This window comes from Mauremys mutica, chromosome 9 (genome assembly GCF_020497125.1).
Source record: "Mauremys mutica isolate MM-2020 ecotype Southern chromosome 9, ASM2049712v1, whole genome shotgun sequence".
Lineage (NCBI taxonomy): Eukaryota > Metazoa > Chordata > Testudines > Geoemydidae > Mauremys > Mauremys mutica.
In genome coordinates, this window is record NC_059080.1 from 9708758 (window position 1) to 9729328 (window position 20571).

At 39.3% G+C, this 20571-nt stretch overlaps 1 protein-coding gene across 2 annotated transcripts in view; it reads left to right on the forward strand.

Annotated features, from left to right (window-relative positions):
* Window positions 1-20571, forward strand: part of AFF2 (AF4/FMR2 family member 2) — a 492794-nt gene that overhangs the window by 17906 nt on the left and 454317 nt on the right. For both annotated transcript variants that reach the window (XM_045031554.1, XM_045031555.1), the window contains exon 2: window positions 7159-7298. In XM_045031554.1, the coding sequence (XP_044887489.1) occupies window positions 7159-7298 (140 nt within the window). The remainder of the gene's footprint in view (window positions 1-7158; window positions 7299-20571) is intronic.

The following is a 20571-nucleotide window of genomic DNA, read 5'->3' on the forward strand; positions in this document are numbered from 1 at the left end:
TAGCTAAGCTGCAAATCTCTCTTAACTGAGGTCTGTAGTACATCCTTCTGGGAATTGCTTTAGCAAGGAGCCTCATGCTGGTTTTGCTCACTTTCCCCACACAGATCTTGCATCCTGGTTCATTCAAACCCTCATCTCACAGCAAATAGCTACAGAGGCTAGTTTAGACATTCAAAGTTAACCTAGGCCTGAGAATTATGTAGGTGTGCACCACTAGTTTTGTTGTTCCTGGCAGAGACCCCACTTAAAGTTTGCTGCACATGAAATACCAGATCTCAGGCATGATATCTGCTCTCATCCCCATCTGTTAGTGGCACTATGCCCATTCACAAGGTGCTATGCCAGTTTCAATAAGGCACAGGTGCCAACCAAACATAGATTTAGTAAGATACCCCGCAGAAGATCCTCCTGGTAGCAAGTAATGCCAAATTAGGCCCACATGCTTCATTACGAGGGATCACATCTGCTGAGGTTTGTTGGCATTGTACCATCAATTACTGCCTTTATCCTCTGCTTCTTTATCCAGAAATGTCTCCGTGCATGGAAAAGGAAAGCTATGAGCTGATCACAAGCATTGAGAAAAATCAGGATTTTCTTTTTTCTTCTGTGACCTACCCCTGGGGATCTCAAGTTTCAAGCAGTTGGTGTTTGCTTCCCCTCTGTTAGACAAACTTCTAACACACTGAGAATTCATTAGATCTTTTGTGAAAGCTGCAGGAAAAATGCCACTGCAAACAATACAGTTGTATCTCATTAAATGGCCTTAACAGGTTGCTATGTCCAACTTGTTTGATAGCTGCTGGACCCTAAAGCATCGCTTGCCCTGGAATCTTCATCTAGTCAGGGAAAAGAATGGCACCTACACTAAGTGGCTGTCAAATTTTCTGCCCTCCACTCCTTTGACAGAGGCCTTTTCCCTTATGGCACACAAGATAGCACAGGCTATTCACCTACGTACCTGTTTCCGGTTTTGGGGCTTAGAGAATGTCCATGCCCACCATGTACTCTTGGAGGAAGTGGTAGCCAAGGAAGAACAATTAAGTTTTCTCACTTTATAAGAAACTGGAGCCTGTGTGTAAAGTATGCCCAGATTCCCAAGGTACGGATGCTGTTATCTGCACCTGGAACACGGCCTACAGGCCAGAGAGTTTGCTACCTAAATAGGTGCAGTTGCAGATAATTGAGGCTGGGATTTGTTAAAAGAGCCTAAGGGAATTAGGCACCCTGAACATCATTAAGAATTGCCTTCTTCCTCATGTCACTGCCATTGAAAATCTCCCCCTCTGTCCTCCATTTCATTTCCATATTTAATAGAAGGTGGGGAAAAAATAGCACCCACAATATTGGAAGCCCTTTAAGAACAGAGGCTACAGAGCACGGAGTAGTGTTGCTCTTGGATGTGGCAATTGTTACTTTTCATGAAAATAGCTCGAGACCCACATTTTGGAGCTGAACTTTCTCAGAGTTTGGGAGGTGCTGAGTGTTGGTTCAGACCCAATACTGAGATGGAAATTGGAATGTCATTAATAACATATGTATCAACACTTTACTCATCATTTCTAGTTATCCATTCCTCAGAACTCAAAACACTTCACAAACATCTGGCACAGGCTTCACCCCGCCCCCTTTGTGGTAAGTGTTAGAACTGTTGCAGGTAAAGAGGATTCTCCTGTTGCCTCACCCTGCTAGCAGGTGTTAGAACCCGGCGGAGAGCAGCAGGTTAATTTCTGCTGACTCGTTGCATACAGTGTGGCTCCTTAGACTTCATCCTGAATATAAGATAGGCCATCCACTGGCAGAGGAAGCTAAGACCTATGCCAGACTGATTCAGAGGCATGGCATCCTAGAAAGAAGATTAAGGCTGAGGGAATGAACAGTGGAAGCAGCCAAATGCAAGGGGGCATCTTGAGGTAAAACCAAATGCCATGAGAGGTGATTTATATGTATATTTCTTTTTCTAGGCTTTGATTAGTGGCTCCACTAGCTCTTACTGCAAGCATTTTAGCTATGGGTAAACTAAGGCACAGAGAAGTGAAGACTTGCCCAAGCTGACACTAGCAAAGCAACATAAATATTGACCTGCCTGTGACCACACAACCATCACACGTATAGTTGACAAAAAGCCCAGGTCCCTACTTTGTTTTATAGATCCCTGTGCTGCAATCACATCTTTCTTTGCTCTGTAGACATACCCATATCTATTTGGTGGTCTGCTCGGCCAACCACCAGGCTGCACAAGATTTTTGTGTCTCTTACTGCAGAGTTAATTTGGGCTCTTACTCACTGGCCCTCCCATTCACACGTACAAACCCATCTCCCCTGAGTTGGGTAGTTATTTCAACCCTGGCTAGCTGGCTCATCTGGGGCTGTAGGCTAAACCCCTAGTGAAGCTTTCACCACAACTGGTAACCTACCCACTCTGCAGTGAAGAAACGGGCTAAACTACTGATAATCTTCCAGCACCTTCCCACAGTTTCCCCCACATGTGCCCAGGAGGGCAGGCAAGTTCTCCCATGGTTCATTGGGAAAGAGTGGTCCGGCTTACTACAGCGCAAAGAACCATGAGATATGTCCCCAGATGTCCTAGTGAGGGGTGAGTGCAGCACTAGTCAGGACACAGTAAGACGGGTATGACTCTCCAGTGTGGCTGCTCACACCGGGGCTAAGCTAACCCATGTGCTCAGATACATGTTCCAATCATCTGAGTTAGCTCTGCCTCGGAGATGTTCCCTTAGCTCTGTGTTAGCTGGACCATCATCTAGATGCTGCTTCCATCAGGGTTTGTCTAAACTAGAATTTCTGGTCCACATTTAACTTAATTGCAAATAATGATTTAGTATGGAGATGAGCACAACGGCATAGTGAGCAATAAGAACCTTAAAAGAATAGCTAATACATTCGTCATTGCTAATCTAGACATTCCTCCAACATTTGTTCCAGGATTTTTGTATAATTTAATATAAGTGCAAACCACAATCATTTGTGGAGTGTTTAGTCCTAGCCTCTAGTCATGAGCTGACTTGAATTAATTGGCAATTAATTAACCTGAGTTACAACTGCAGAAGAAACACCAGTTTAGACAAATCTCCAGAGTCCATCAATATTTGTTGTCCCCTGGTTCACCCAGAAAGCTTGCTAGAAAAAGAGGGGATGTCTACACTTCAGTGAAATACCTGCAGCTGGCCCAGGTCAGCTGTCTCAGGCTTGGGTTGAGAGCTATAAAATTGCACAGTAGATGTCTGGGCTTGGGACTGCATGAGGTGGAAGAGCCCCAGAGCCTGGTCTCCTGCCTGAGCCCAGACATCTGTGCTGTAGTTTAGTTTTATACTCCCACAGCCTAAGCCCCAACCAGCTGAAGCCGCCCAGCTGTGGGTGTTTTATTGCAGTGTAGATGTACCCTGAGAGGCTGGTTTTCAATCTCCGATACAGCCCCTGCCAACCAGAGAGTAGAGACTCAGTTTGAGTTCCAGACTCCAATCTTTCAAGCCACGGTGTATTGTGTTAGCTGAGCCTCATGCCGTTTTGTCTGATGGGCAAACCAGCTGCAAGACACTCTGATAATATAAAGCATCATAATTGTTATGGGGCTTATTCCATACGTGTATCATTAAGCCTAACATTTTAAAAAATAGTAATGATGCTTCAGATTGAATTTTATTTTTATAATGATACAAATATTGATACCAGAACATTTCTTTTAGGCATTCTTATGTATTCCCCTTGAAGCCTTTCCCCATATCTGTCCGTTTAAAACCTGCAAAACATACACTGTAGTACATTTTACCTATTTATTCTTTAAGAGTTAAAATAATAAAAAATCCCAGCAGGATCCTGTCCATAAACAATGAAAACGTTGCTCTAAATTCAATACAATTTCTGTTTTTATTATATGATCGCTTCTTTGTTGTTAATCACTTGCCCTACTTCATTCATTCATTATACTCAAAAGCTTTGAGATTAAACCCCCAGGCAGGGTAGCTTCATATGAATCCTTTCTTTTTTTTATCTGTTCCAAGTTAGATTAAGTCTAGGTCCTGTTTAATGAGGTGCCACTTGCTGGCTTTTCATGCAGAAAGAATTCCTCATACTCAGCGGTATGTATATTCCATATAAATTATAAAATATTTTAGACTTTTCTGAATTTTTGACTAATGCATCCTGCAGAAAACACAGTTGTTATGAGTTCCCTGGGATATGGGTAGCTTGATTTCTTTGATTCTTTTTTTTTAAAGACATTTCCTTCAAAGATCGATCTTGTTGTTCATTTGTAATTTATTTTATTAGAAGATTCTGGATACATTTTCAAAAAGCTCTATGTGCTATTTGTGGATGGTATATAAAACTAACAATATCTACTAACTACAAATTGCAAGTGTAATGAAGTAATGTTGTTGGTAACAGTACTGATTGCATTTATATTTGTACTCATTTCAGCAAGTTCATCATAAATGCTGTTCCCTCCATATAATGTACTCCATTCTTAATTCCTCTAAGCTTCAATACAATACCTATGGCCAGATTCATTTACTTCATGGGGACTCCACCTGGGTGCAAGGTTCTGTCTGCACTGATCCAATATCAGAATTGGTTCTGCTTTAGGCAATGCTACTGTTTCTATTATCGTGCATAAAATGGATGTTGTTGTTTTTTTTTAAAGTATCAAATATAATGACCTATGGTCTTGTCTCACACCACACTCTTCCCACCCCCTCCACTCTGCCAATGAGTCCAGCCTTGACCTTGTCACATATATCCTTTGTTTTCTTTTCACTGCCACCTGGATAGTTTCCACCACATTAACTCCTTTGTTACACCTAGTATCTGAGCGATGCCTCCAAACCACCCCAATTATGTGGTTCAGGGGTCAATGAGATCCACCTCCAGGTTGGTGCTAATGTGTCCGCATTAGTCCCTATGAAACAAAAGGGAGCCATGGTCAGCTGCCTAGTTGGGTATTTTAACTCTTTGCATTTCAAAGGAATTGTAATCAGTGCAGACTACATCTCTAACAGCAGATGGTGCTGTAATTTTAGCTTAGTGTTAAGTTGTTCTCCTGCATGTTATGTTGTGTCTGTTCTGGGGGTTTCATAGGAAGTCCCTGTGTGTGCTGGAGTTGGTACCTGCAGTGTTCCAATAAATCCCTGTGGTTCTATAGATATTGCAGAACCTCTGGCTTTGAGACAAGTTCTGTAAACTGCCTTTCTGAGGTGACAATATGGAGCTGATTGTCTAAGTCCCTCATTTATTGCTTTTGATCACTGGACTGGCCGCCTTCCATATAAAATGCAGTCTATTTCAATCATTCAGTGCCACAAGTGGAGCACTTTTGTCACAGTGTGGTGTTTATACTCCAGTACCAGTCTATTCTCAAAAGGCCACCTCATTATACTGAAGACCAATATGGGCCCAGTTTTCACACTTTGGTGTGTTCAGTTTTCACCCACAGGGGCCTTAACTGGTCATCACATCCCATTTTTGGTGCCCAAATGGCTATTTAGATAACTTTTTTATGTGTCTAAGAGCCAATATGAGCATGGAAAGGCAGAGACTGGCCACCCTGCGAAGTCCCATATCTTTGAAAATTGGGCCCATATCTATCTTCATGTGTATTTGTGGCAGTACATCTGGGAAACAGAATACAGAAGCTAAGTTCAGCAATCTTTATTAAAAAATATAATTATAATAATAATAGAAACAGACTAGTGGGTTGTGTTAAGCTTTGTCCTGAGAAAGACTGAACTGCATGGAATCTGTTGCACAGGGAGGCCATGAAACTGTTCTATTTCGTTTCAAAACTTGAGTGAACTTACCTGCCATAAAAATGGGCGGCTAACGGCATTGGCTAGAATGTAGCATAGTGCAAGCAGGCACCGGGAGAAGTTCCTACACACAACTGTCAGCACACAGCCATAGCCTGACCTGGATCACCTTGGCTTTCCCTGACTCGAGCCTCTTTTGAGCAGCGGTGCTAGTTATGCAGAACTGTGCCAAGTTATGCAGGGGCTCTGATATCTATGAATGAGGAGTAGGTTTTCACTGGTTATCAAGGTCAGAATTTACACTCTGATCTCTGCACCTCCGCATCTAATACACTTACACAATTCAGCACCTATGCTCAGATATGCCAGAAGTTGGCTATGACGCTCTTCCCCCCACAACCCAGAACACAGCTCTGTTCTGAGCTGCTGCAAGCCCTTTCCGAGAACTCTTCTGAATGAGCTGTGCCTGTGTGAAAAGTATGACTTGCTTCTATATTTGTCTCTTAGGCACGTCCATTCCAGCTTGTTTCTTGGTGCAGTGTTTATCTGATTCCTTCAGCTTAAGAGTGGCCGAGAGACAAGACCTGAGTCATTATTTTACAGCAAATAGTGTAATCAATCAACAGAAAAGGAGTCTAGATTCATGGCACGTCCACAAACCCATGAGGATAGCCTTGAATGGCTTTGTTTGAAAGCATTCGGCAATGCTTTAGTGGGAAAATTTTTAAATGTATGGATTGACCACAACTACTTGTACTCGTTGTTGGAGCCATATTGGTTAGTTGGGAGTGGTCAACAAAGTCACATTCGTGTTTGCTGACTGGATGAATACGCAAGCACTTCTAGAGCATTACACGAGCGAATTTCTGCAGACATTTGTGTCAGTACCACTCAAGTTCATGAAAAATAACAGAGGCTTGAGCATGACCCATACAAATTAATTAAAGATTTGAGTGACTCTTCTCCCAAAGATTTTTGCAATATCAACCTAGCTCTACTGCTGACAATGGAAGGAGCAAATAAGCTGCAAAGAAGCACTGGGAGAAATCAAGGGGCTTTTTAAAGGAAACTTCTATGAACTGAGGTCCAGAGTCGCTCTGCAGATAAGAAGGAAAAGGGGAACACTTTTTAAAACAAATATTAAATGATTCAGCCTCAGGATCACATTGAAAACTGAGGTAGGGATGACAAAAGGAAAAAAAATATCATCCTGTAGCCCGTAACAATGGGTGACCAATTAATTTCAGTAGAACACTGATGAGCTTCATAGTGGGAAACTAGGAGAGAGGAGGGTGGTAGGAAAGAATTTGAACTAAGGGAATGCATCCAAATATATATATGACATCTTGTCAGTCAAGAAGAGCACTGGTTTAAGATTTACTCTCCTCTCTTTTGGAAGTTTGCTGGTCAGAAAAAGCAGAAGTGGCCAAACAATGATGGTGTATACGAGGCAAATGAATGGGAAGGAGAGGATCGGAGTCGGGAAGAAAATGACCTAATACTAGAAGGGCACAGCAACTGTGGCAAATCTCCAAAAGGGTAAGTCCCAGTTTTCTCCTAGACTGAAAAGTTGTCAAATATTTGGTTGGGTTCCCTTCATTCAAATGTGTAGAGACAACACAATCACTGTTCTGGAGTATTTCAGTAATCTAGAAAATGTAGATTTGGGACCTTGAGCATCTTTTTGTTGGTGGTTTCCCAAAGGTAGGCCTGCAAATTCTCCCAATCCTAGTGTACGTTGTAAAGAACTTGACAATCCATGGCCATCAATTTTCCCTGTATATCAACAAAGTGCGTGGGAGAGAGCATGGCTCAGCCTAGGTAAGCCTTGGATAAAGTTAATTTCCTACAATATCCATGACTGTCTAAACAAGAAACAGGTTACAACTGAGAGAGACGATTATGCAAATACCTTCCCCTATAATGCATGCTTGGTACACCTCCATTTCGTGAATCAATGAAGACATACACATGGACATGGCTGTCCTAGAACTCCCTCTACCCCAACCCAGAGCCACTGATTTGCAGACAGCCCTCTATACATTACACCTCTCGTGGCTCAATAGGAATAACAAATGGATTGCATTGCTTTCAGTTCTGTGTACTGGTGGCACTGAACAGTAGGCTGGCCCCCCGTTGCCAGCTTTAGAGAAGAGATCAGAAGCTTTTCAACTGCATTGTGTGATGTTATCAAATATTTTGAACTGTAATCTTGCAATTACTATTAATGTTGCATTAAAAGATTATTTAATGAAGGAGATCATGCAGGGAACAAGCATTATAATGGCTCCAAACAGCCTGCCTCCTACATACCTGGGAAAATCTCCCACTGTTAGAGAAGGAGGAAGAGCTGTTAGTGCCAGTTTTAAACAATAGGCTTCATGCTAGATCTGTTAAGACCTGTTGCTTTTGGGAATGAAAAATGACTTGAAGGCGTGAATTTAAATGTAAAGAGAGAGTGATGCTCAGTGGTTAAAGATAAGCTCAACAGAATTTTCCAGGTTCTGTTATGCATTGTTTATGCAAGATGGCTGTGGAGTGATTTGCCTGTGAAATAGTTCTGTTCCCCATCTTACTCAGCCTAATATTAATTTTTGGGGCCTGATTCTGCTCTGCCATAAACCCATGGAAATCAGGAGTAAGTTCACTGAAGAGAATTGAGTTACACCAGTGTAAAACAGGTCAAAGTGCCAGAAGAATCAGGCCCTTTGTTTTGTTTTAGGGTTTCGGTGGATTTGTTTGATTTGTTAACTGTATATATCTTTGTCACCTGGTGTATGGAGTTGGCAAGAGGCTAACATAGGGTCTGTTACCTTGGTATCTGAGACAGTAACTGTGTTACTTTTTCCCTAGCACTTCTCTATATAATCTCTTTAGAAGGTGGAGAAAGCAGCAAGCAGAATTAAGTACGACACTATCAGTATGGGGTTAAATCCTGAAAGGTGTTAGCTGCATTGGGAGTTCTGGGTTACAGCTCCTCTTAGAATCTGACCCATAACAAAGTGCCCATTTGAAATATTGTCTGTAATACCTGCTCAGTACAATAGTGAAAATGCTTTATTGCAGAAGAACATAATATGCAAAGGAAAGATAAAAGAGAATAGCAGCCAGCTTTGTCACTAGAGGTCAAAGGACAACAGTTGCTAGTGTCTAAAGGTGTAAGTGTTGAACTCAGTAATGATGCAATGAATAATAGTTCTCCAAATTTTTGATAAGGTGGGTGCTTGATCTGGTTAATAGGGATGCTTTGCTTGGAATTATCCTTTGCTCAGGTGTCAGCCAGGGTCAGGGATGTTTTCTGCTCCCTACAGAATGTCACCAGGCTGTGATTATTCCTCTTCACCCTGCTATGGTAATCATAGTAGAAGGTTTGGAACACTTAAGGTGGACAATTGTTGTGCCACTCTATTGCACATTGGGTTTTCTAGAAAGGTTGATCTGATCCCTGCAGAATAGGGCAGTAATGCTGTGGTTGAAGGTCTTCAGAATTCTGTGTACCCACTTCTTTGTGTTCTGCACTGGTTGGCTGTTCACACATTGATAGATGGGTTCTAACTACCTTTCTTATCATCTGGTGCCTTATCCAGCACCTTGCCCTTTAAACATAGTAGGTACAGGGAGTTTGCTTTTAAAGATATACAGACAGAATAACACTTGTCATACCTCTGTTTCTGTCCCAGGTCTATGAGAAGAGCCATGCATTCAGCTTTGCCTTTAAAAAAATTCCTGATGGTACTGAAGTGGGTTATATCTGTTGTAGGGTGACCAGACAGCAAGTGTAAAAAATCGGGTAATAGAAGCCCATACCAAAAAAAGCCCCAAATATTGGGACTGTCCCTATAAAATCGGGACATCTGGTCACCCTAATCTGTTGTACCTATTTCTATGGTTGTATGACTCCTAGGCCCCAATTCTACAATGAACTCCACAGAGGTACACCCTCACAAAGCCATGTGGCCTTCAATGCGACTCCTAGTGGGCCTGGAGACTGCCTGTGCAGAGAGTTCACTGAAGGATTAGGGACCTGGTTCTGCACCTGTATTTTAATGCCATGTGTCTTTTTGCTTTGGGGAAATATCCTGAATGCCATTAGCAGATATGTGCTATATAAATAACATTTATTATTAACCAAAAGAAAATCCCACATCTGACACAACCTAATTGTTTGACTGGGGATTTAAACTAATTGGTGATCATATTTGCTTCTTTATACACATTTAAAGTTCAGTGTTTTCATCCAATTTATTAAACAGCAAGCCTGCTTTCCTCTCATCTTTATTTGTGATTGCATTTACAATCCATGAATAATTATAAATAATATTTGAAGCAAAGTCCTTCTGGGCTGTATTAATCAAGGAAAAGAAAGTTCATAATGAAATTTTTATAGGGTGAACAGAGCTGCCAACAAAAGATTATTTTGCCCAACATGCTACTTATTTTAATAGTACTGCTAATCAGTACTTCTGTTGTGGAGGTGCAATATTTTCTCAGTGTTATGTATTCTTTTAGGAAATAACTAATGACTTTAACCTCTTGACAACCCTGTGAGAGAGTTTTGTAAAATGAGTATATTTATACTAATGAGACCTATTTAGGTGAACTTTCAAAGCACATGTCCTAGGAATGATGCCGTATGCCCTGAACTTGCTCCAACAAGTATGAGATATCACTCTGGTGCTCTGCTCTCCATTGGTTCTCTGTTGATAGAGTCCAGATTAATTCAGAGCCCTCCATGCAATTAGCCGTAGCAACCTGAAAGAAATGTGAACAGGAAAACTCCGTTCAGTTCAGCGGCCACCATTTATGTTCTGAGAATTTAAAAATTTTACACTTCTGGTTTCTTTTCTACTTAAGAGCACTGTTACTATGGTAACCATAATGTCATGAGCATTCTTTTTTACCACTGGTAATGTTAATAGTGGGCTATTACCTCATGCACATTATTTTTATGCCTACTTTTTTTTATTAAAAAAAAAAGCTATTTTATGGCTGAAAAGTAGTGGGTGTACAGGACAGCTTGAAGATGCATGTGAGTGGATGAAAAATAGCACTTTGCACTATTTTTACCGATTTAGGGACAAGAAATAAAATAATGTATATTAGTTATGTGAAGGACATCCATTGTAAATTTCATGTGCTCACCACAGAACCACTTCAGAGACAGACAAAAAATAGACACCCATAGATACTTACTTAATTATTTCAAAAATTAACTGAAATCCACTGTCACTTTATGGAAAAGTGAATATGTTCTTTTCTTCCTACACCAAGAAATATTAACTGCTTTTCATTTAATTTTTTAAAATCCAAGTTATAGCATACAGGTGCAAAGGTCATTAGCCCAGTTTTCATTATTAGATACAATTTAAAAATCATATCAGTAATGTTTGTTATTGGATAGGAAACAATACTTAGTAACTCACAATTGGAATAAATTGTTAATGAATAAATTAAAGCCCTACATTCAGACGGTACTTTCGTCAATTTACTCTGTTTATATATCTGTGGGCGTCCTATGTTTTACACAAAGATGCTTTGTTCTTGTTTTCACTCTCACGAGTTGTGTAGCTGAGTGGCATAACTGAGTTATTGCGGAGCTTTATGTGCTACAAAGTGGGTTTATCAAAGTGCAAAAAAATGTGTTATGCAAAAAAAATGCCATTAGCTTAATTTAAATTCAGGCAATACTACAAAAGAATTCTGGTATAGATACTATTCTCACTTCTTATACATTTAGATTTAATGCAATAATTACAGTGATTATGCTAGAATCATTAAAGGCATCAATGATTCCAATAACTGATGGGATAACAGAGTGCTCTAATGGTTTTGGAAACATTCTGTTTGTGAATGATGCAAACCAGAGAGCTGTTAAAGTTCAGGTATATGTGAAGATTTCATTTATTTGTCTATGCATGTACAAGACAGGTGTTAAGATAATGGGGGTAAAATACCAGATTGGGGGGTCGGATTTCAGTCCAATCAGTTGCTTTCAGTGCAGTTTTCAATCCCACACGAATATAGGTGTATGCATCATACACTTGCAGTCATTGCAACTTTATACTGTATATTCCATAGATTTAAGAACATAAGAATGGCCCTACTGGGTCAGATCAAAGGTCCATCTAGCCCAGTATCCTGTCTTCCGACCAGATGCCAATTCCAGGTGCCCCAGAGGGAATGAACAGAACAGATAATCAAGTGATTATTTTAAGTGTGAAATCAGTCTTAAACTGGTGTAACTTTGCTGAAGTCTTTGGAGTCATACAGTTATTACACCAGCATAACAGAGTGGAGAATCAAAATATTGTATGCGAGTTTATTATTTTAGATTTTGCATGTGTCCTATGATGTTCTTCTGGAAAAGCACAATGAATATATGAGAATTTGAGGTATTACTGCTGATTCTTAGCGCTGGCAAGTTTGGTCAAAGCAGAGAAACATAATTCACATTTTTGCAATTGAAAATATTTCACTTATAATATTACTTGTTAAGAAGATATAGAGGATCAGATATTGGGTGGGGCCTCAACTTGGCCTTCACTGGCATGTGGACAGCTCTGTACTTGGGATGCACAGACAGCTGGAAGATTCTGATTCCTTTGTGTGCTGGTGGTAACACCTTTCACTGGCAAAATCCATTTATTAAACGAAAATGTTTGGTTAGTGCAAATTCTATCACATCTTCCTACAAGTGTTAGAGCAGCAAGTGTGTGTGTGTGTGTGTGTGTGTGTGTGTGTGTGTGTGTGTGTGTGTGTGAGACCATAAGCTCCTATACACAGTGATCCATCATATGGATGCGAGATGTGCAAAAATGTGAATTCCTTATTTCAAGACTACTTAGAATTAAAAGGGTGTTTTGTTTTACAAAATCAAAACCAGACTCATTGTAGAATTGTTTGCTAAGCTTCAATAATCACCATAAGCAAGAATGTGCTAGTGTTCCTGATAAATTGGGTTTCCATTCTTTTGAAACTCCTACACCACAAAAATATTTTGCAGAATTTTAGGAGTTTAATGTAAACCTATTAAAATAAGAAAAATTAGTTTAGTAGTAAGGTTAAACATTTCAATGTTTTTGTAGGTTTTGCAGCATATCCAATATTGTGCTATGCAAAATTAATTTTTTTGAAGTTCTTGTAGTACCTAAAGAGTGTAGTAGATCAGAGACTTGTGGATTTCTTTGCTTGTGGATGTTCAAAGGAAAAGGGTTAGAGTTTTCCACAGGAATTGAAATTAGAGAGGGTGCTAGAATTTACAGGAGAGGTTGAAAAATGACTAAATTGGCAACTAGTAGTTGACCACTGAGGGAATGAGGGAGATGGTGGAGTTCAGGGCAGGATGTACGTAGTTTTAAGGCATGGTCGTCTGGCTTCGGCACAGGGTTAGAAATCAGATCTGAGCTCTCTTTCTGGCTTTGCCACTGACCTCAGTTAACCTCACTGTCGTCCCCTCCCCTCCCCCATTTGTAAAATTAGAGCACTAATTCTTCCTTTAACTCAGAGCCTGATCCATTGAAGGCAGTGTAAGATTCCTATTGTCATTGGTGGGCATTGGATTAGGCCCTTTGAAAAGGATGGCATTAGAGCTGGCTGGAACCCAAAATTTGCATTCAACAGGGGATTCTGAAACTCTGATTTTTTTTTCCTCTCCATTCTGAATCCAAAATGAAAATTGGAAATTTCCTACATAACAGGAATTCTGAAATTTTGTTTTGGAAAATCCAAAGTCGCATTTAACTTTGACTTTATTAAAACATTTCATTTTCACAGTTTTTCTTCAGAAACTTTGACATGCTGATACATTTCTGGGGAACATTTCGATTTTGTCAAATCAGCATTTTCTGATGGGGAAAACTGCTCAGTCAGAAAAATTTCAACCAGTTGTATTCACAATGATTTATTCGTTACTCATTCATTTAGTATTCTTGTTGTGTTTGCAGTAGAAAATGTAACTAAAACTAAAACAAATAAAAACAACCCCAAAACAGAACTGTTTTTATCCTTTTCATAGGCCTCAGTCACTTCTAAGGTGTCTCGTATATTTCCTACGATTACTTCATTACTTGTTTAGCCTAACCAGCATTCATTATAATCTCAGTAGCTGTTGCCACATTTTAGATTGCAGAATAAAATTGCACACATTAAAGAGTAAAATCTGAATGGCTGGACATAACTAGTATTTTTTGTAGTAAATAGCTTATTTATCCCTTTCATAGTGAGATAATTTTATCCTGTGAGGCTTTTGTGCTTTCTGAAATGTCACCACTTAAATTGTGGTTTGATTTCCCACAAGGACAAGTTGAAAAGGCCTTCCCTGAAACATTGGTTAGAAATGTAACCTGCACATTTTGTCTGTAAACTAAACCTGTTTTATGGCATTTTCTTTAAACTGGATGGACACATACAATACACACACCACTGAGTTAGCTAGTTCTTTTTTTTTTTTTGCTATGGGGGTTGGTCCCAGATTTGACAAGATTTTTTCAGTTTTTGATCTTGACATTAATTTTAACTCATTTGTCCATTTCATGAAAATGTTCTCTGTTATCAGTACATACGTAGCATAGGCTTCACAAATGATGGGGAGTTTCTATTTCCATGGAATGTATAACACCAGAAAAGAAATAAAAAGTACTGAACATGTCATTTGCTACCTTGAACAGAATGATATCCAAGCCATCATGAAGTTTAACTGTGCATTATATCCTGTTTTTGCCGCTGTAAATGTTGTTCAGTTTTACTGGTGAGTGGTTATAGAATGTTCTCGCTGGGATGAAGTTTTGTCACTCTAAAGAGATGGAAGGAGAGTAAGTATTCCAAGGCTGAAATAAAAGGTGCAGTAATATGTGAATTACTATATTATTCATATTCATATACCTGAATATCTTATATCATTACAGAGTTGTCCTTAAAATATCAAATTTGCTAACATGGTATTTATTAAATGAATCCCGAGTAAACCAACAAGAATATTACCAATTTACCAGAAGAAATAAGCTTGTGAATGAACGAATTTAAAAACACTGCCTTCTCCACCTCCGAACATGGACTTCAAAATATAGCCTGATATACCTCTGTGAAATAACTTGGTGACATCTGTCTATTTCTTAATGGATAAATGTCCACAAGATATGAACCACCACCACCACCACCACAATTGCCACTATTTGGAACACTAGTTGGCAGTCTCAACAAAGAGGCTGAAATACTCTCTCAGTATAGCTGGTGGGAGGAAATCCCGTCCCTGTTCAAATCAACAAGGGTTTTGCCATTGACTTCAGTGGAGCTAGGAATTTACCAGGTATCTCCGGATAGGATTAAGGTGCATTGGTGGAGCAAAATGGAGAAGCTAGCAGTTCTATTGCCTGTACTGCATTTGGTGAAGATCAGTAGATATTAAAATCCAGGGTAGATGTGTATGTTTTAGTCTATTTTCAAATGTTTTCAATCCAGCAGAAAGACTGGTTTCTGGTATACACTGCCGTGCTTTGTGCAGGGCTGCTGGTACAAGATAGCCCCAAACCTAATGTGACTGGTCCTGGGAAGATTGTCTCAGGGTAGGTCTATTGTCTGTGGCATAGGGGGTGACCAGAAGAAATGTCCACCCCCAAGACTTCCTGCACCTCACTGATCCCCAGCTGTCTTAATCTCCCTTTGGGGCCATTAGCAGCCAGCATAATTAAGGGCAGTGCCGGGAGACTGATCTGTCAAACACCCATCTTGCCACCGCTGTGTCCCGAGTTGCCCTGTGCATTCCGCAGCTCCAGCTGATGATTTGGGCCACTGTCTTCAGAAAATAGATATTGATTTTTAAATATAGGTTTAACTCGAGCTAAATGTGAAGTGGGCTGATCTCTGCAGCACCAATTCAGCAGAGAAAAAAGACTTGGGGACCAGTAGCTACAAGTGCCAAAAAAAAGAAAACAAAAACCTCAGCTAAAATTATCACATTTCCACCCATACACTTTGTAAAAGAGGAAGTTCCACGTTGAATCGGAAATGTCAATACAGCTGGCTGTATCACGGAGCGCTGTCTGAACTAATGTGGCAGAGTCAACATAATTCAAATTAGATCAAGGTGTCTGGATTTGACATGCACCTCTACTTGTTCTCTGCAGCATTTGCTTCTAGAGTGATTTTACATCCGGCAGTGTTTGCATCATGTCTCCCATAATCCTGTGCAAATTCTGACACCTTCCTACGGAATATATTCGAGAATAAAAGTGAAACTCTAATTACAGTCTCGAAAGGTATTTCTTTCGCATGTTTTAAGTGAAGGAAGTAGACTTTTAAATGCTGTTTCTGCTTACTGTTTTAGTCAATACACGTTAAGCACTATATTGTGGTGAACACTTCATAAATTTTATAGAGATTTATTTCTATCCTTCTAACGATGGCCGGCTGCAGACCTGTATGTTGGATGGTTGTTCTAATTCAGGGGCTTAGAGTTCAAGCCTTCAGTTTTAGAACCCAATCCTGAAACGATTAAAGCAAGTACATCTATTAAAGCAGGGCTTGAGTCATGCTGGAATGCACCAGAGCACCATTCTGGCACTTTGCGTAGGGAGCTGAAACAGCATTCCAGTACTTCAGTATTAACAAAACTTACCGGAAATGCTGGAAGGCACTTCCTTTTTTTGGGATGGAAGTACATTCCACCACTTTTTTTTTTAGAACTGGAGCACGGTATTAAAACCTTTCCATGGACCTGTTCCTGAAAATGTTGACTACCATATGTTGTAGTTCATCAGCACAGCCTGCACTTTCCAAAGGTGTGGCATTTTTCTAAGTCAATATGGACACGTGTTTGTGAAATTAAATGAAAAGTGGGAATAAAATCCAGTTTTTTCCCTTTTTTTAAAAAAAATAGTCTATTAATAAAATTGGTACCAACAAGCTTTAGGAAACTGCTAATAGACATGAAAATATAGAAAGCGAAATAATATTTTCAGTAAAATACAACAGGCAAAAGAAGTCTGTGAGCTATTAATAATGGAATGATGGGAACGTCCACAATACTGGCTTCAGTGAAGTTCAGAAAGAAATTCTGAAAGGAATTTCGGGTACAGAGGATTAGAACAAGGCCTGTGCATCCCTTAATTGAGTATTATGGATGGGATGTTTGAAAAATACCTAAGTCCCACTGAAAGTCAAGGGGACTTTTGCTCCTTAATCACGTACATGCTTCTATAAAATCCCACTGTTTGCTCTTAGTGCCCGTGCCAACATGTGCAAATCTTTGGTTATTTCCACTTATTCTCAAATACATGCTTAGGCTTCACCTCATCCCTTTGGCAATCTGCAGCCATCTTGAGCATGAGTATTGCTCAGCATGCCATTTTTAGCAAATTTGTGGATGTATTTTAATAGTGGTATTGATTTTGCTTTTTTTTTTTTTTTTTTTTTTTGTTACCCATTGCTCCACTCACGCAGCCATTGGAGAAATGATGTCCTGAAATGAAGTAAATTAAAATGTTAGCTTCTTTATAATTTCAATGGTGTACTCCTTCAAAAAAGATTTCTCTTTTAATGTATATGGGTAATTTAATTTTATTAATCTACAAAACCTGATGTGCCAGATCTTTAGAATTCTTCACCTGATTTTCATCTGCAAAATTAAGTGTTGTGTGTGTACAAATGTATGGACATCCAAGCTCAAGTACATTCATAGGCAAATGTGTACCTACATATGCAGGTGTCCATATACAGACACAGTACCAATTTTTGTGTGTGCATATATTTTCTATGCACAATTAGGGTATTGAATTTAGCCTGTATTTAAAAATAAGTAATTGCATCAGTTGCTATCATTTAAATTGCAGACTCCCATTTTCCCTCTCTTGTATTATTTCCTTTTCATATGTAGATGGATTAGGTTCACTTTTGGGGGGGTGTTTTTTTTTTTGTTTTTTTTTTTAGTCACTGTTGTTACTCTTCAGTTTTTCTACATTTCTTCTTCCATTCTCTTCTTGAATTATATTTGTTGGGATTTCTTTTTCTGCCAGGGTTCTTGAATCAGTGCCGAGAACAGCAGTGTGTAATACCATTTTACTCAAGCTGCAAATCTATTGCTGCTTGCAACTGTGGGCCCAATTCTGGAGAACATCAAAATTGGTTAAAGTGCCAAAAAGGGCAACTAAAATAATAGAGTAGAGAACAGCAACTTATGGGCCCAATTGGGCTCTGTGACATCTACAGTAAAACATCTAGGCAGAAAGACTAATGGAACTCAATTCTTACAGCCTGAATAAAGGCAATGAAGCACATCATATTTTAAGCAACTGTGTTAATGTTGCAGACTCTGACAATCAGGAAAATTTGTTGGTGTAATTATATTAAGACATCTCAAAAAGTGTCACATATTTGCTTGTCTGAATTTTAAACTGTTGATTTAAATTAATAGAAATTCAAGAGTTTGTCATTTGTTTATTTAAAGCAAATGCAGTCCATGTTTCGAAGTAATTGAAAAGTCTACTTGTGATACAGAAAGTATTTAATTTTGGGAGGCGAGCTACTAGACTTCCAAATAAAGATGATGAATTACAAATTCTTAAACTTAATCCCTGTAGGCTGACAGTTACCCCCTTTAAAAGCAGCACTTGAGTGATATACTGTAGCTGGTAATAGCACACAGCTGCAGTGCAGGAAATCCCATTGCTATTCTGCAAAGCTCTTATTTTGCCTCAGACATTTATTTTTTTAAATGGTATTTTCCTTATTTAGGATAAGAACCTTTGTTCATTATGATAGCACCAGTTCGTTAGCAAAATATAGTCTGTTCATTTCCAGTACTGTATGCACAATGTATTGTTTCCTGTAGCTTAGTTCAGAATTTACTTCCCTTGAGTGTAGTATATTTTTGTGTGTAAATGTATTGGTAATTGCTTAACCTTTTCTTCCTCCATGTGTAAAAGGACACCTCTCTATTACACATCCTATTATTCACAACACCAAGGGGGAAGGAGCAGATGCAAAGAGTCTGTTCGTTCTCTCTCGTATAAAGCATGTGTCCAACAACAACAAAATCCTGCCAGAGGAAGCAGCCTATAGGGAGGCAGTAATTTGTGTGTCTGCAGATTCTGTGTCTATGCACATATTAACTCTGGGATACAGTAAATTGTGTGTTCTGTTACCATGGCAGCCCTCACATGTAAAATCATACAGTGGTAGGGTATTTTTAAGAATCACAGGGAATACACGAGTATTGGCGAATGCCAAAAAATATTTAAGGGTGGGGGAAATGTGTTATAGGAAGGAACTGAGCCAAACATTTGTCCCAAATGAAAAAATTCTTAAGATGGGAATGCTGTAGTCATGATTCAGATAAAGTTATAATTTTGGTTCTCATAAATACCCTATTCTGTGTAACTTTATGGGAACCTTTACCGGAGCTTTGCTTGCATTAGGACTCAAGGCTGGCCCCACAGCTGCATTCATTTTTATTCAGGAAGCTAGTTCATTATGGGTGGAGCTTGTAATTAAGGTTCCCCAATACTTCCCATTATAAGACCCTGCTTTCAGCTGCTTGCAACTTTGACAAACTTAAATCCTTCATGCTGAAATTTTTCATGCTGTTTGCCTGCCTGCCATGGACTGAATTTTGTTTGTAAAAATGGTTCAGCCATTTCTGAGAATGAGGTTAGGGAAAAATACATAGTTTTGTCATGTTTAAAAAAATGTCTCACCTGTTTTCTTGAGAAGCTGTAGAATCTCCGTGGTTTGGAGCAGGAACTTGACATTTGACAGGGCATCTACTAACTATAAAAAGGTGCAATTTACCCAGATGTCACTAAGCATCATGAATTTTAAATTCAGCAGGTAATGAAAGAACAACATGTCAACGTTTTACTGTGTGGAAATCAAAGTGGTGCAGAGTGAAATTAAGGTCAACACTTTGAATGAGTCATCAGTGGTTGGGGGGCAGGAGAGGCGAAAATAGAGACACACCCAAGAACTATGTGCTTGTCATTTTGGTTGAAGTTTAAAAATGGCGTCAGGTAGTATAGTATCTACTAATGTTAACACCACTACAACAGGTTGTGGTTTATTACTTCAATTTCTTATGTACTGGCAGGAGAATTAACTCAATTGATGCATTAAGATCTTAGATCTCAGTCAAAATAGGTGACTAAAAGTGTGATGGAAAAACACTCACTCTTTGAGGGAACACAACTCCATCAGAAACTTGTTATATCCTAGCATCAGACTATTTGATGAGCTGCTGATTTAACAGCACGCTTAGTAGGCAGTAGTTACATTGATAGGGGCAACTATTTAATGCTAAAGATACTACTGAGTGTTTAAAGGGATATTGTGCCTTAGCAAATGTGCCATTTTGCATAAATTATTTTTTGCACGAAGTGGGTACAAGAATGTATGTGTAAGTGTCATGCTTCCTGTCAACATCCTAAATATATTTTAGAAGACACAAAATAAAAACACTGACATTTGAAAAGTGATGCTTATGTATAATTTATAGACAAGAGCAAGAAAAATAGAGTAGCAGCTGTATTGATATTTGTATTGACTCTTACAGAAAAAGACGGAGGTTAAACGGCAGTGTCAAATATACGGGGGGAGATTTTCAAAGACACAGATGGAGTTAGTTGCCTAACTCCCACTGACTGTTGATGGTGCCTTTGGAAAATCTCCCTCGTGGCACACGTCTCTTCAAATATCCAGGAATGCTGACCACACTTCTATGATGGTCTGTACTATAAATACACCTCTACCTAGATATAACGCTGTCCTCGGGAGCCAAAAAATCTTACTGCATTATAGGTGAAACCACGTTATATCGAACTTGCTT